The sequence below is a fragment of the Styela clava genome, chromosome 8, assembly GCF_964204865.1.
Source record: "Styela clava chromosome 8, kaStyClav1.hap1.2, whole genome shotgun sequence".
In the NCBI taxonomy this organism is placed as follows: domain Eukaryota; kingdom Metazoa; phylum Chordata; class Ascidiacea; order Stolidobranchia; family Styelidae; genus Styela; species Styela clava.
The window spans coordinates 12,943,906-12,956,316 of record NC_135257.1 but is presented as its reverse complement, the minus strand read 5'-3'; the positions used below and the strand labels follow the sequence as shown (position 1 = coordinate 12,956,316).

Below are 12,411 nucleotides of genomic sequence, written 5' to 3'. Positions count from 1 at the left end.
CCAGAAAAGGAAACTAACGAAAGAACATTTTTTTCCGAGTGGACAGCAAATTCCAGAAATCAGGAAGTTGCGAACTGGCTTACCTAGTTCCCAAAAGTCTGAAAGTCTTCGAACGAGAATAATGACTGAAATTTTTACTTACGAGTGGGGTTGTTGAAATCACTGAAGTACACAAATCTAAAAAGCGGATGAAACTTCTTTCAGTAGAGTGGGCGGCTGCAGTTACTAACAGCTGAAATCAAAACAGAAGAATTATCCGTGGATGCTTTTTTTCGACAGAGCAAAGTGGCTGAAGTCGCTAAAATGTTGAAATCTGAAATGTCTTCGTACAGAGGGAGGCTGTTGATTTTTGGTCTTTAGATACAGAGATAACTGAAATGTATTGTAGTTATACCGGTACCGTAACATCTCAGCAATTTATTTTTTGTATTCAATTACTGAATTAGTGCAGTATTTTGAATAATCGAACACGGAACAATTTATAATCACGATACTGTTATATCAGAGTATACAGATGTTCGATGTATTTTAAAAAAAATTACCTTATCTTTATCCTATTTTCAGACTACAATTCTACAAGAATATAAATATAAGACTTATTATCTGCCCTCCACCATTATTTTATAAATTTTTGAATTTGTATAAGTAATTTGTTTTCAGTCCTTTAAAGCCTTACTGGGCTTGGCATGTTGGAGTGAATTTTGTTGTCATTATACGACTTTGCAGAAAATGTAATGATATCCATTTAAAAATTTTTTATTAAGGAAGTACCGTACTATAACAGGCTGTCATTTTCAAGTTACTTATGCCAGTACAGCAGTATGCTAGGTTTATTACACCTCTAGCACACAGTTTATCGATATTCGAGCTGTCGGTTGAATGTTTGGGTCCGGTATAGTTTATATCACATGCACTTCTGGTTGGTCTGGCTCGACAATTATTGCATATGTCAATCCTAACCCCTACCTGACTACGTCACCAAAATATTACGTCACTACGACGCCACAGTAGCGTAATAAATACCTCCAAAGTGTACATATGGTCGTCCAACATGCGCAGATGAAATCGAGCAAGCTATTTCTCTCGTTTTCTCGTTGCAACGAACCCGATATGAGAGAAGGCTGACGTTAGTGAGTTCGGTATAGTCTGCGCAGATGCCATTTCGGACGATGGTAGCTAAACTTGGCAAGCTCTATGACGTGATTGTGAAGTCGTAGTGACATAATTTTTGGATGACATAGTCAAGTGGGAGCTAGGAATAACATGTACAAAAAAACCGAAAGTACTTGTGGTACTAAACTATACTAGACCCAAATGTTTATCCTCACTTCAAACTTTATTCCAAGCTGACTTGTTTATCTATAAGCTATACTATAGCTCTGTTATTGTCGAATGATGACTGAAAACTCACCCCAAATTATAATTGGGAATAATATTGTCACAGACAGTGGGAGAAGTCGACGACTCAGAAGGTAAGCAAATTTATCCCTTTTTCTCATTTTCATACATTTTTTTCTCTGAAATTATTTAGGTTTTTGCATTGTGCATAACAATTATGAATGTCTATTTCAACCCATAAAATCTATTTTTTCCAATTTAACAAATATGATTTATTTGTTTCTCCAAAACAATTTTTTAAAGTTTGTAACGAATATTGTTTAGAAGAAATATGAGGAGAAGTTCTGCTGACATAATCGTTCTAGATAGTCCATCAAGTCCAACCACAACAAATAGTTCTGTAATACCGAGACGTCGTAGAAGAATGCTTCCAGAGTTGAACACCGACGCAGATACTAGCATTGGTAAATTTCAATGAGTCTCTGTATGCTCTTTTGTTTATCTCCAGCTGTATTTTTAACATAGGCTACATACGGTATGTTTTTTTTTTAAAAGATTAATAATTGGGTACTCAAAAAACAGTATGATGTTTTAGTGTGAAGCTAAATCAGTTTTTCATTGAGGTAGTTTTATAGACTAGTTTTTCAAGGGATATTCTTTCAGGTTTTATCAATAATTCCAGCACATTCATAATGACTTTTCATTGAAGTCAATTGCTTCTCCCTTTTTAACACTTATACATCTTCACGCTGAACGAGAATCTTGTCAAGTAGCACCTGATATGTAATGAGCTACCAAGGTGAAGAAACAACCAGTTTGCCAAAATAATTCAGGACTTCAACAGGTTATAAAATCATTTGTACATGCCTTGTATTTTTTCTAGTTGATTTGACCTGTTCTCCAGATGCTATTGTTGATCTAACCTCACCAGATTTTAACACAGCAACAAGAGAGGTTGGTATATGTCAAAGCAGTAAAAAATTGTTTGTTTTATAATATGATACTAACTGCTATAAGAAAGGAGTTGTACCCTTCAGATTTTAAAATTTGTGTGGGCTATATACTTATGCCTTCGAAGCCTTTTGTCGGATAAAAGCAGTCAAATCAGCTCAGCACTTTTAACTGGCATTATTTTTTTTTTCTATTTTACATTAGCCTGCGCCAGTAACATTTGAAATCAGTGATGGAGAGGAGGAACTAAATGAATCTGTCGAAAGTCCAACTCCCACACAACCTGCGCTGTCGTGTCCTGTTTGTTTAGAAAGGTTCTCTAAGGTGCTGTACTTTTTCTAATTTACTTTTGAGGCTACTACTAATTTAATCATCTTAGTGGGAACTTGAAACTATTGTATGAGCAATATTGGCTATGTTTTTCTATGTTTGGGTTTCCCAACCAGTCCTCTATAGTTCAGTTTTGTCAATAAGCTTGTTATGTTATGAAATCAATCATTGTTATACTGATAATATTCGGATACAGATATCATATATTGTTGTGATATTTGCTTTATTCATCTGGGCTCTGTACTCCTGTTATTCTAAACAAAGCTTTCATATAACGCTGACACACTTGATTGTTTACAACAGGGGTCGGCAACCTACGGCCCGCGAATCCGGCCGGCGACGCTTCACTGAATTATAGGAACAAATTATAGCTGTTTTGTCGATTATATTGTTTACGCAAAAGAATTTACGTGTAGACTAAATTATATTATAACGCAATAAATATATAATTCACCATTACTCGTTTAATGAGCGTATAATTTAATTATAATTTAGACAAATGGCAACAAAACGCAGAAAAGTTAATGCTAAGTGCAAATGGTTTAATGGCGCAAAAAAAATTCAAATGGTCAGTCTTCGTGCGCTGCTTAAAATTTAACTTATGATCTGTGTGATAAAATGTGATTCATCGGTCATCCATTCAATTTTTAACTTTCTAAAAATATGTGCGGCCTGCCAATGACTTGCAACCTTTAATTTTGGCCCGCGAGCGACAAAAGGTTGCCGACCCCTGGTTTTTACAACTTTATATATGTTATTGACTTGTATCACAAACACTATTTCATAATTTACAATGGTGGATTGACTATTCACAATGTTGAATACTCATCTGTTTTTTGCATGAAACTATTATATAAATCCATTAATGAATGCCATTTTTGAATTGTATTGATTATGCAAATGACTCATGGCAATATTCCTTTTTCCAGATTGTTCGAAATGGAGGTCAAGTAAAATCGACAATATGTGGTCATATATTTTGTAACGTTTGCATAGCAACTGCAATACATCATAATAAAAAATGCCCAACTTGCCGAAAGAAATTGGATTCTAGGAAAGTACATACTCTATACTTGCCCGTTTGAAAAAAACTTGTTCTTGCTGAATTGACTCAAAGTCATAAAAAGCTAGTTTCTTGTTTGAAATGCACTTTTTTCTCACATTCCTTCCTTGTGTAAGTTTTTTGTGTTTCCTATCATTGCATATTTAGACTAAAAGCTGCATTTTTTCAAAATGGCGACTTTTAGCAAGCGCAGGGTAAAGTTGAAGTTTTTCTGCCTTTGACAAAATGTGATTTTTCCACTCTAAAGGCTCTAAAATATATCTTGTGTTGTGATCACTGCCTATCATATGTTGGGCATCCATCTGCTCATTTAGTGTCATGGTTGTTATTACTAATTTAAACACATTCAAAATTGGATCTTGTATGAAGCGTCCATATTTTTTTTCCGAAATTCAGAAAAAATATTTTCAAATATAAAATATACTTTGAATGTGGCTCTATCAACAAACAACATACACAATTCATTGTATATTTACAAAGATTGATGTTTATACCACTGAAATTTTAACACCAGACGGTATTGAGATTGGTTTACTGTTTGTTTACAGTTGTCAGAATTAAGGCAAAGCAGTTATTATTCGTGGAATATTTAGTTAGATGTCAGAATAACAATTCACTATTGATAACTTTAAAATCAAGGTCCACTATATCGAATATAATGTATTTTTATTATTCGATTTATTTTGAACATCTATTCTTCAATTACTGAATATTTTCATGATACAAGTAAATAATTCTCAATTGGATTTTGGCACAGTCTTGTTATACATGTTTTGTAGCGTTATGCTATGAAGGATGTTCCCTGTTGATTGATTACTGTAATTATTGGTATTGCATCTCATAACAGTGTTTGTTATGGTTCATTTGTCTTCACCATATGAATGTGTGTATGATGCACGCAAATTCTCACAGTAGCAATTCCTATTTAAACTTTGCCAAATAAAACCCTTCCATTGATAACACTGCATAAAGGGTCTTTTTGGATGATCTCTGCTAGGCAGAAATGTATAAAACCTGTGAATTCTTTATTGTCGCTTGTTATATTCTATTCAAATTTCTTTGTTGTAAGTTGAACAAAACCATTGAAACTATAGGACTGGCATATTTTTCAATGAACAAGTTGCATGACTGCCTTTCACTCTCAAGCTTTCGGACACATTGTGAAACTTGTTTTTGTGCGTATACTTATATTACTGGCGAAATTGTCTTAGCAACTATTCATTTCTGAGATGGCAGGTTATATGAGCTGCTGTGCTGCTCTTTTACTATGAAATTTTTTTCTGTGACACAATAAAAAACCTTACGGATTGACTGGTAAATCCATATAAATCAATATAGATTTTAACTCTTTTGACAGATTATCTCAAGCTCTCAACTACAAGAGCAGAGATTTTAGGTGGCATTAACATGGCATTTGAAAACAATTAGAGTCAATCTTGTCAGGCAACAGCTGATTGAAAACTAGTTCAAGTGAAAATTTGATTATTTACATGGCTTTTCCCAATCAACCGATGGTAGGCTCACTATTGGCGACCTGAATACATATTAAGCAGGATCAATATGATGTGCTGACGCTTTGGCATATAATAAGTAGTATAGCCACAGACGAAGGCATGTTTTTAACTCTGAAACGCCCAAAATAATTTATTATAGTCTGTTTCACTCACGACCATGACTTGCGGAGTCGCGGAAAATTCGCAATAGACAAAAAATCTGTCTCTCGGCTGAGGGAAAAAAACTAGACTGGAACTAGACACCAGTCCCGAACACCGAGAAAATCAAAATTTGGTAGTGAATACTTGGGCGTTTGAATGTCTACGTTTCCGACTCCAGATAATTTAGACTCCGTCTCACAGGAGTTTGAAAACACGACTCTTGACTCTAGAGAAAATATATTCGAAATTCTCGATTCCACAGCACTGCTCACGATCTCCGAATCGGACACTTGGTTGGGACGCAGCAACAAAGTCTCGTTTTCTACCAATTGAAGCCTTAAAAAATACAGTTTTAAGTTTAAGTAATTTTCGGAGAAAGTCGTGTAACCAATTTCCTTATAACTTAGATGGTGTTGTTATTGTTTGTGATAACAAGATTTTTTCCACCTTCCTGCCTCGAAGAATATCTTTTGAAATAACACACCAGTTAATGAAATTCTATATTTTTTGGTAGCGAGCCAAATAATAAAAGATTTTATTATTCCTTTTTCGCCCTCCGTTTTTTCTTCCGTGACGTCTGATTTTCTGTAAATTGAAGCATACTTTTCTTAATAGCTTCTCGAGATAGATATTTATCGTTCGTATCATCATCATCTCCGAAGAAATCCTCTGTCATCAACAAGTCATCTTCATCAGCTATGCAGACCCGCGTATTGCCTGGTGCGCTGCTTGTAGCGGTCACAAGCAGTTCTTGACCTTCTTCAGTGGGAAATTCAGCAAGGAGATCCTGTGAAAATGTGTAATCATTCTACTCGTTGTCCAAGCAAGGCTTTCGAAAAGCTTATGATTAAATAGTCGAATACTCCATCAAATATACCTAGCAGCATGTTGGAAAATTCGTGTTTGAATATGTGGGTGTGAAGCCCCATGGCAGGTAAGGTGTAAAATTTCCATATTTGTCGCGGGTAATTAATGACATCTATCGTTTTTGTTGATTCGGTTCATTGGAATCTATGTACCGTAGGCTAATCTATCAATTCTACTTACTTCTTTGGTTTGACGAAAGGTTTCTGCCATTATTTGGAGTTCTTTGAGTTTATCTCCACATGCGGATAAAAGTCCTGCTACGTCGTTCGTTCGAACTCTCATTAAATCCCCCGATGAAACTACCGCGTCGAGTGGGGGTATTCTCGCATTGCGTTTACGAACATGCTTCGGTATCTAAATAATTAGCAAACGAGAATGTGATAAATCTTATTGATTAACTGGGAATGCATCACCAACTTTGGACAATGGGGACAATATCCCCAAGCGGTGACAGAAAAGTTCGTTGATTATTGAATTTAAAATTTTATTATTCTTTGCTGATGATGATCCGATCCAAAATAGGTACGCTGTTTTTAAAGGACAATATTATAGTCTATAGATGCGCAAATATTTTATGATTGTGCGCCCAATACTGCTTATCCTACGAACTAACTTTATTACTGTAATCTAATCAGCAATAAATTTAAGCAATTAAAGCGTTTGTCTATCAATTACAGACCCAGTCACACGTTGAAGTTTTTTGATGTATTGTTGATATTGCGTTTATAACATCTGTCAATATGGCTTCCAAATTCAGTGCTTTTTCTTTAACGATAGTTGTGTCGTTTTGTAAACAGTCCAAATTCGAGAGTTTATCCGCGTTATGCATCTCAAATTCTTCAATCATAGCATGGTGTGATTTTGAAACTGCATTTAACAATTCCTGCTGTTGACCTAAAAAGGGTTTGATTTATCGGAATAACTGAGAATCTATCAAGCAAACCTTTGTATTGCTTAAGTCAGACAATTCTGATGACTGGCAAGAAGATACGAGTCACGGGGTTTGAAGCTTTCGGCCTATAACAAAATCGCAGTTTCTTGAAAATTGGATATATATATATAATTATTCAGGAATCTACAAGCAGGCACCTTCATCACTTACATGTACATTCGTTAATTAAAGCGTGCAATACCTTACATAGGGTTCATCAGTTGTAAGGCTAGCTAGACTATTCGCATGTACAAGGGTAAAAAAGGATGAAGATGACGTCACTTACCTAAATCACGCATCCATGCATTTTTTTTGAAGTTCAGATTTTCAAGAATGTTTTTCAGTTCATTTTGTCTGGTGCATTCGACGTGTGATTAATGATACAATTTTAAGCTGATATATATTATTAATTAAATAAACGACTGTAAAGATTATGTCTAATTTCTGAGTTTGGAGTATACGATGAGCAAATATAGAAGGAACGGATAACTGAAAAGGGTTTGAAGGATTGGCAAATATCTCTAGCTAATTCTATAATCTAAATCGATAGCACAATAGGTGAGTGAACACGTACCACTCCTTGGCAAAATATATATTCTGTACGTTAAACCTTGTCTAAGGTTTTGTTTGCGTTTCTGTTTTTCATAATCAGTTTTTATTTAGTTGTTTTTATGAATCATTTTATTGCCTGTTATGCTGATTATGGAATCGAAATAAACCTATACTTTATACATGTTTGTTTGTCACATTTTGAATGTTTCCCTTCTCCGAATATAAAATAAACGATTTTTTCAATCTTAGATAGAACATAAGTTCATCATTTACATGTCATTAGTATAAATGGGTAGAACTTTACTCACCTATTGATTTGCTTCTGAAAACAATACGCAATATCTTGTGGGCGAGGAACAGACATTTTTTCTTGCAAGTCATCCATTGCTCGTTTTGTCATCCAAAATTCCCGCACCTTTTCCCAAAAGCTTGCGCTTGTTTCCTCCTTTGGTGTCAAAAACAATCAGATGAATTTGGGAGTTGAAATGAGATTTCATTGATTGATTTTTTTAAACTTTTGAACGTGAGGCCGCAAACTATTTAATGTTTTCTCACATGCTGTATACTTAGCGAGTAGAGTGTATATTCATTCTGACCTGATCGTCTGCTTCTTGCCTATGTGTAATCCGCCTTCGTGGTCGATATTCCTTTTCTTCCTTCTGATTCATTTTCTTGAATTTTCGCCTAACTTCAGCAAGGTCTCTATCTCTTCGCCGTTTCTCCTTCATTATTTTTTCTTCCATCTTTTCCTGCGAAAAGTGACAATTTTCTGTGTGCTTACTTTCTAAGAATTATGAAGGCGGGGTGTCGCTTAAATTTGCTAGTGTGTAGCATGATTGAGTATAAGTACCTTGACAGATTTCGTGTTACTGTAAGCTTTTCGTGCATCAACCTGGATTTGAAACAAATCTCCATCTAATTCCGATCTATTATTTAGGATGCTTTGTTCCAAAGCACGAAGCCGGCCCGGTAATTTGAGGTTCTCTCGCTCGAGATGGCGAAGAATCTATTGAAAATAACAATGGCAAGTTACTGTGAGAATATATCAAATAATTAGATTTAGTCGCAATTTTTCGTGTTTTCTAATTTAAAGTCTCCAAATTTTCCAGTTGTTCCAACGGAGTATAAAGAGGTCTTGTTGTTTAGGTCAAGACTTACATCAAAAAAATATGCCAGTCCAGATTTGAGCTATTTGATGTACAATCAATACCTACAAACTCAGACTTTTTTCCCTCTGCAATATGTGAGGTTACAAGACATTTTGACAATATTTCCAAACGTTGAAAGGTAGGAATAATAATTTTTCCGAATATACCTGCAAATACGTTCTCTGTATAAAGCAAGCGGATGAATATTTCATTTGCATTTTATCTATTGATGTCGACAAAACCCGCAATCTTTGGTCGCTTCCATCTTTGACGTCTGCGTTTGCATCTCGTTTCATAACTTCCAAGATGAGTGCGAGATCCTTCCTTTTTCGAATTTTTCTCTTTCTCTCATGCCTCGCTGCATCCAGTTGTCCGACTTTGTCGAACACATGTTCATTTTTCTCTTTCTTTGCTTTGTCAACGGTGTACCTTCACATGCAAAAACAAAACTTGAAATACTCACAATCGAAGCTAATTTTGACTTGGAATGCGATGATCACATTTTTCGTCACAAAACATTCATTAGTTGGCGCTAAGGAGAATTAGAAGAAATTTAATTTTACCACTTGCTCTTGCCATATATGTGTATAAGTAACAATATATTGGCCAGTAATCATCATTGTGTACATTCTATTACGTTCATCCATATTCGTTGAAATCCAACTCGTGAATAAGCATGGGGCCCTATTACCTTTATAAAAGGGGGGATATTTATATGGAATTAATCGAATAAAAAACCAGAGTCGCTTCTTTCAGATTTTCTGTCTCTTCTAATTAAGTAGAAAAAGGACAATTATAACCTTTTGGTTTCTTTAACCTGGTTCAGAATAATAAAAGCCTTTAGATTCAGTATGCTTACCGAAAGTTAAAAAAAAATTTGAGGTAAAAAAATTCGTACCTTTGCATTGCAAGTTGACTTTCGCGATGCTTTTTAAATCCTTCCCTGATGACATGGTCGTCAGCGTTTACGCTCATTTTCATAAGCACACGCTTCTCGTGAATCTCCGATCTCAAACTTTTGATCAATTGTTCATTTTCTTTTATTTGTTGCTGAGAAAATACGTAATAAGCTTCTTGGTCTCTTTGCTTCAACGTGAGCTTCCCTGCAAATGTATTAGTATTGCGTACTTAAAATTAATCACAATTTATCTATTCAAAAACTGATTTTCAGAAGAAAAGTAATCGGTGTACATTTTCTACTGCTCTTATTTAACACAAAACCTTTTAGTTAGTCAGGTCACATTTTATGCATCGTAACTTTCGTCCAGGAGGATAATGTGCACTTGTGTCGAAAGAAAAGGATGTTTTGTCTTCTCAAAATTAATTCTTTTTCATCCTATTTTGTGTGATTTTGAGGCCGCGCAAAACTTCTCTCACGGTTTAACCATTTCTGAGTCGAAATTTCACATTACATTGATTACTTCAACTTAGAGGTATAAAATTCAACAAAAAAACGCTAACCTCTAATTTCGGTTATTTTATCTTGAATAGCCCATACACTCGGATCTCCAGTCATTTTCTTATCTTTTCTTCCTCCTTGTCGATATTTAATCATTTTGATTTCGACAGTGTTTTTGTTGGCAATCTAACCCCCTTTTCGAAAGTATCTGGTCAAAAAAGGCGCAATTATTATAAATACAATTTTGGATTATGACGTCACAATAAAATTTGTCAAATCGATAATTCTACTTCAGTTCATTTTGAACATGTAATATTAGTGAGTTAACTGACGGGGGCTTTGTTGCCTTATCTGCAACAACCTCGTTATTGGAATAATAAGATCAAAACCTAATCCAGTCTAACCCAGACAACGTCAACCGAACGATAAAATATTTCTAACTGACCACAAACAATAACCGGTTTGTGCATGACATTAATGTAGCGAAGTTTTGAAAACAAGTGCATGCATACCAGATGTTTAGGTATTAGATATCTTGGGTTATTGATTATGTTCTGACAGTATCATTTGGAAGATAAGTGTGATTGTGTGAAAGGGATAGATAGTGCACAGACGATACCAATTACACAAACTTAACCAACAAGCAATTGCAGCCTATTTGAGTTCAAAGTAAAAATGCGAAAATCAAATCCAAGTGTTTCATTGAAGCGGTATAAGTGGCCCGAAATGTGCGATCTTCTGTAATAATTACGTGAAATAAATGGTCTATCTTTATTTTTTTTCAGAGTTGTGATATCACGTTCATACACCAATGCATAATTATGCCTTGAATATTACCTGTCTTTGATTTGACCGGCTAAGCATAAAAGGTAAGACACAGATCAGTCCTTTGACTCCATGCAGTTCAGATGCAACAGATTGCCCAGTCAACGGTCACCTACGTTCATTACAACATGGTAATTGCAATTTCTTGTGTGGTCCGACTGCTGATGTAACATCTCGAACTAATAGGATTGTCCCCCAATTTGCAAGAATTCCATTAAAACTTCCAACAAATCAAGCTTGCTAGTGGTGTATTCAAAATTCAACCGGAAGGAGTTATTTGCAATTGATATGCATAATAATTTACCCAAATCAAATCATACCAGAATATCTATTTTTCATAATTAATTTTAACTGGAAAACCGGGTGGTCGTTATTTCCTAATCCAATTCGATATTCAGTTTTGGTATTTCGCTATTATTTAATTTCTTAATTATTCATCATTACTTTCATATTACATATACCAAATTGAATGTTATGGTTAAGTTAATGATCCATAGGCAACATATTTTTATACGTTGGTACACCGGTATGCGCTCGTTTACATATTTGAAAAAGTCAAGAGGAAACACAATCAGTTTTTTTCTTATCAATTTAGCTTCATCAATTTGTCTCATAAAAATGCACTGCTTTAGGCTTTGGACAAGACGAAAACGGTGTCGGGCGTTTATCTAATTATGCTAATAAATTTGAAATTTGTCTACAAAATATCATAAAATATTATACGCTTTTACACTCTATGTTTCAACTTTTAATATTTGAGTTTGGATTTGCAAATTTTCTTCCAGTTGGACTGTTTATAACTAAATATAGAGACATAGTAAGGACAGTTCTCCTGGGAACAAGAATCCATGAAACGCGCTTATTAATTTTTTTTTAATAATATTAATGGAATGTGTTTGAAATTAATGAAAAGTTGACTCATTCAGAGACAAGTACCATTTGAGAACGGTGAGATCTGACTTCATCTTCACAAAAGTGTACGAAATACCACAGGATATTTTTTGACTATATCCTATCAGAATATTTCCGCCCAGTTATAATATTATGTCACCGGATCATGTTTCTAACTTTGCAAATTGCAGATCTTATGTCGAAAACATAGAAATCTGGTACTCCCGTAGTGAGTGTACCAGGTAAGGGTTAGACCATAATTTTATTCCGATTTTCCTTATTTTAGTTCTAATACGAGTTCGGTGACTGTCTGTGTTGGCCAAGTGAATATACCTCCTGCCCATAGTAATCAGCCCCTTTACACTTGGTGTAAAGTAGACGAACAAAATTAGTTACCTCCATATTGGTACACATACTTCTGGAGCCGAAAACCTATTACCTTTCATTTGTGTTTCAATATA

The 12,411-nt window shown here is 34.8% G+C and overlaps 2 protein-coding genes across 3 annotated transcripts; one reads left to right on the top strand and one right to left on the bottom strand.

Moving 5' to 3' along the window:
* The first annotated feature begins 136 nt into the window (after positions 1–136).
* Positions 137–5,011, top strand: LOC120346365 (uncharacterized). Of its 2 annotated transcripts, none has more exons than XM_039416081.2 (5): positions 137–1,472; positions 1,666–1,802; positions 2,222–2,292; positions 2,494–2,613; positions 3,549–5,011. In XM_039416081.2, exons 1-5 carry the CDS (start codon positions 1,393–1,395, stop codon positions 3,702–3,704), a joined length of 564 nt encoding a protein of 187 aa, XP_039272015.1. In that variant the 5' UTR covers positions 137–1,392; the 3' UTR covers positions 3,705–5,011. The 2 variants fall into 2 exon arrangements, with proteins under 2 accessions (XP_039272015.1, XP_039272014.1); XM_039416080.2 differs by having other exon boundaries at positions 1,663–1,802.
* Positions 5,012–5,206: 195 nt separating this feature from the next.
* LOC120346363 (uncharacterized) lies at positions 5,207–10,438 on the bottom strand. The gene is made up of 10 exons (XM_039416078.2): positions 10,297–10,438; positions 9,734–9,938; positions 9,003–9,264; positions 8,538–8,693; positions 8,284–8,436; positions 7,996–8,132; positions 7,422–7,489; positions 6,884–7,098; positions 6,385–6,558; positions 5,207–6,124 (listed from the first exon to the last, which is right to left on the bottom strand). The coding sequence occupies exons 1-10, from the start codon at positions 10,388–10,390 to the stop codon at positions 5,876–5,878; spliced, it is 1,713 nt and encodes a 570-aa protein (XP_039272012.2). The 5' UTR covers positions 10,391–10,438; the 3' UTR covers positions 5,207–5,875.
* Between the last annotated feature and the right edge of the window lie 1,973 nt (positions 10,439–12,411).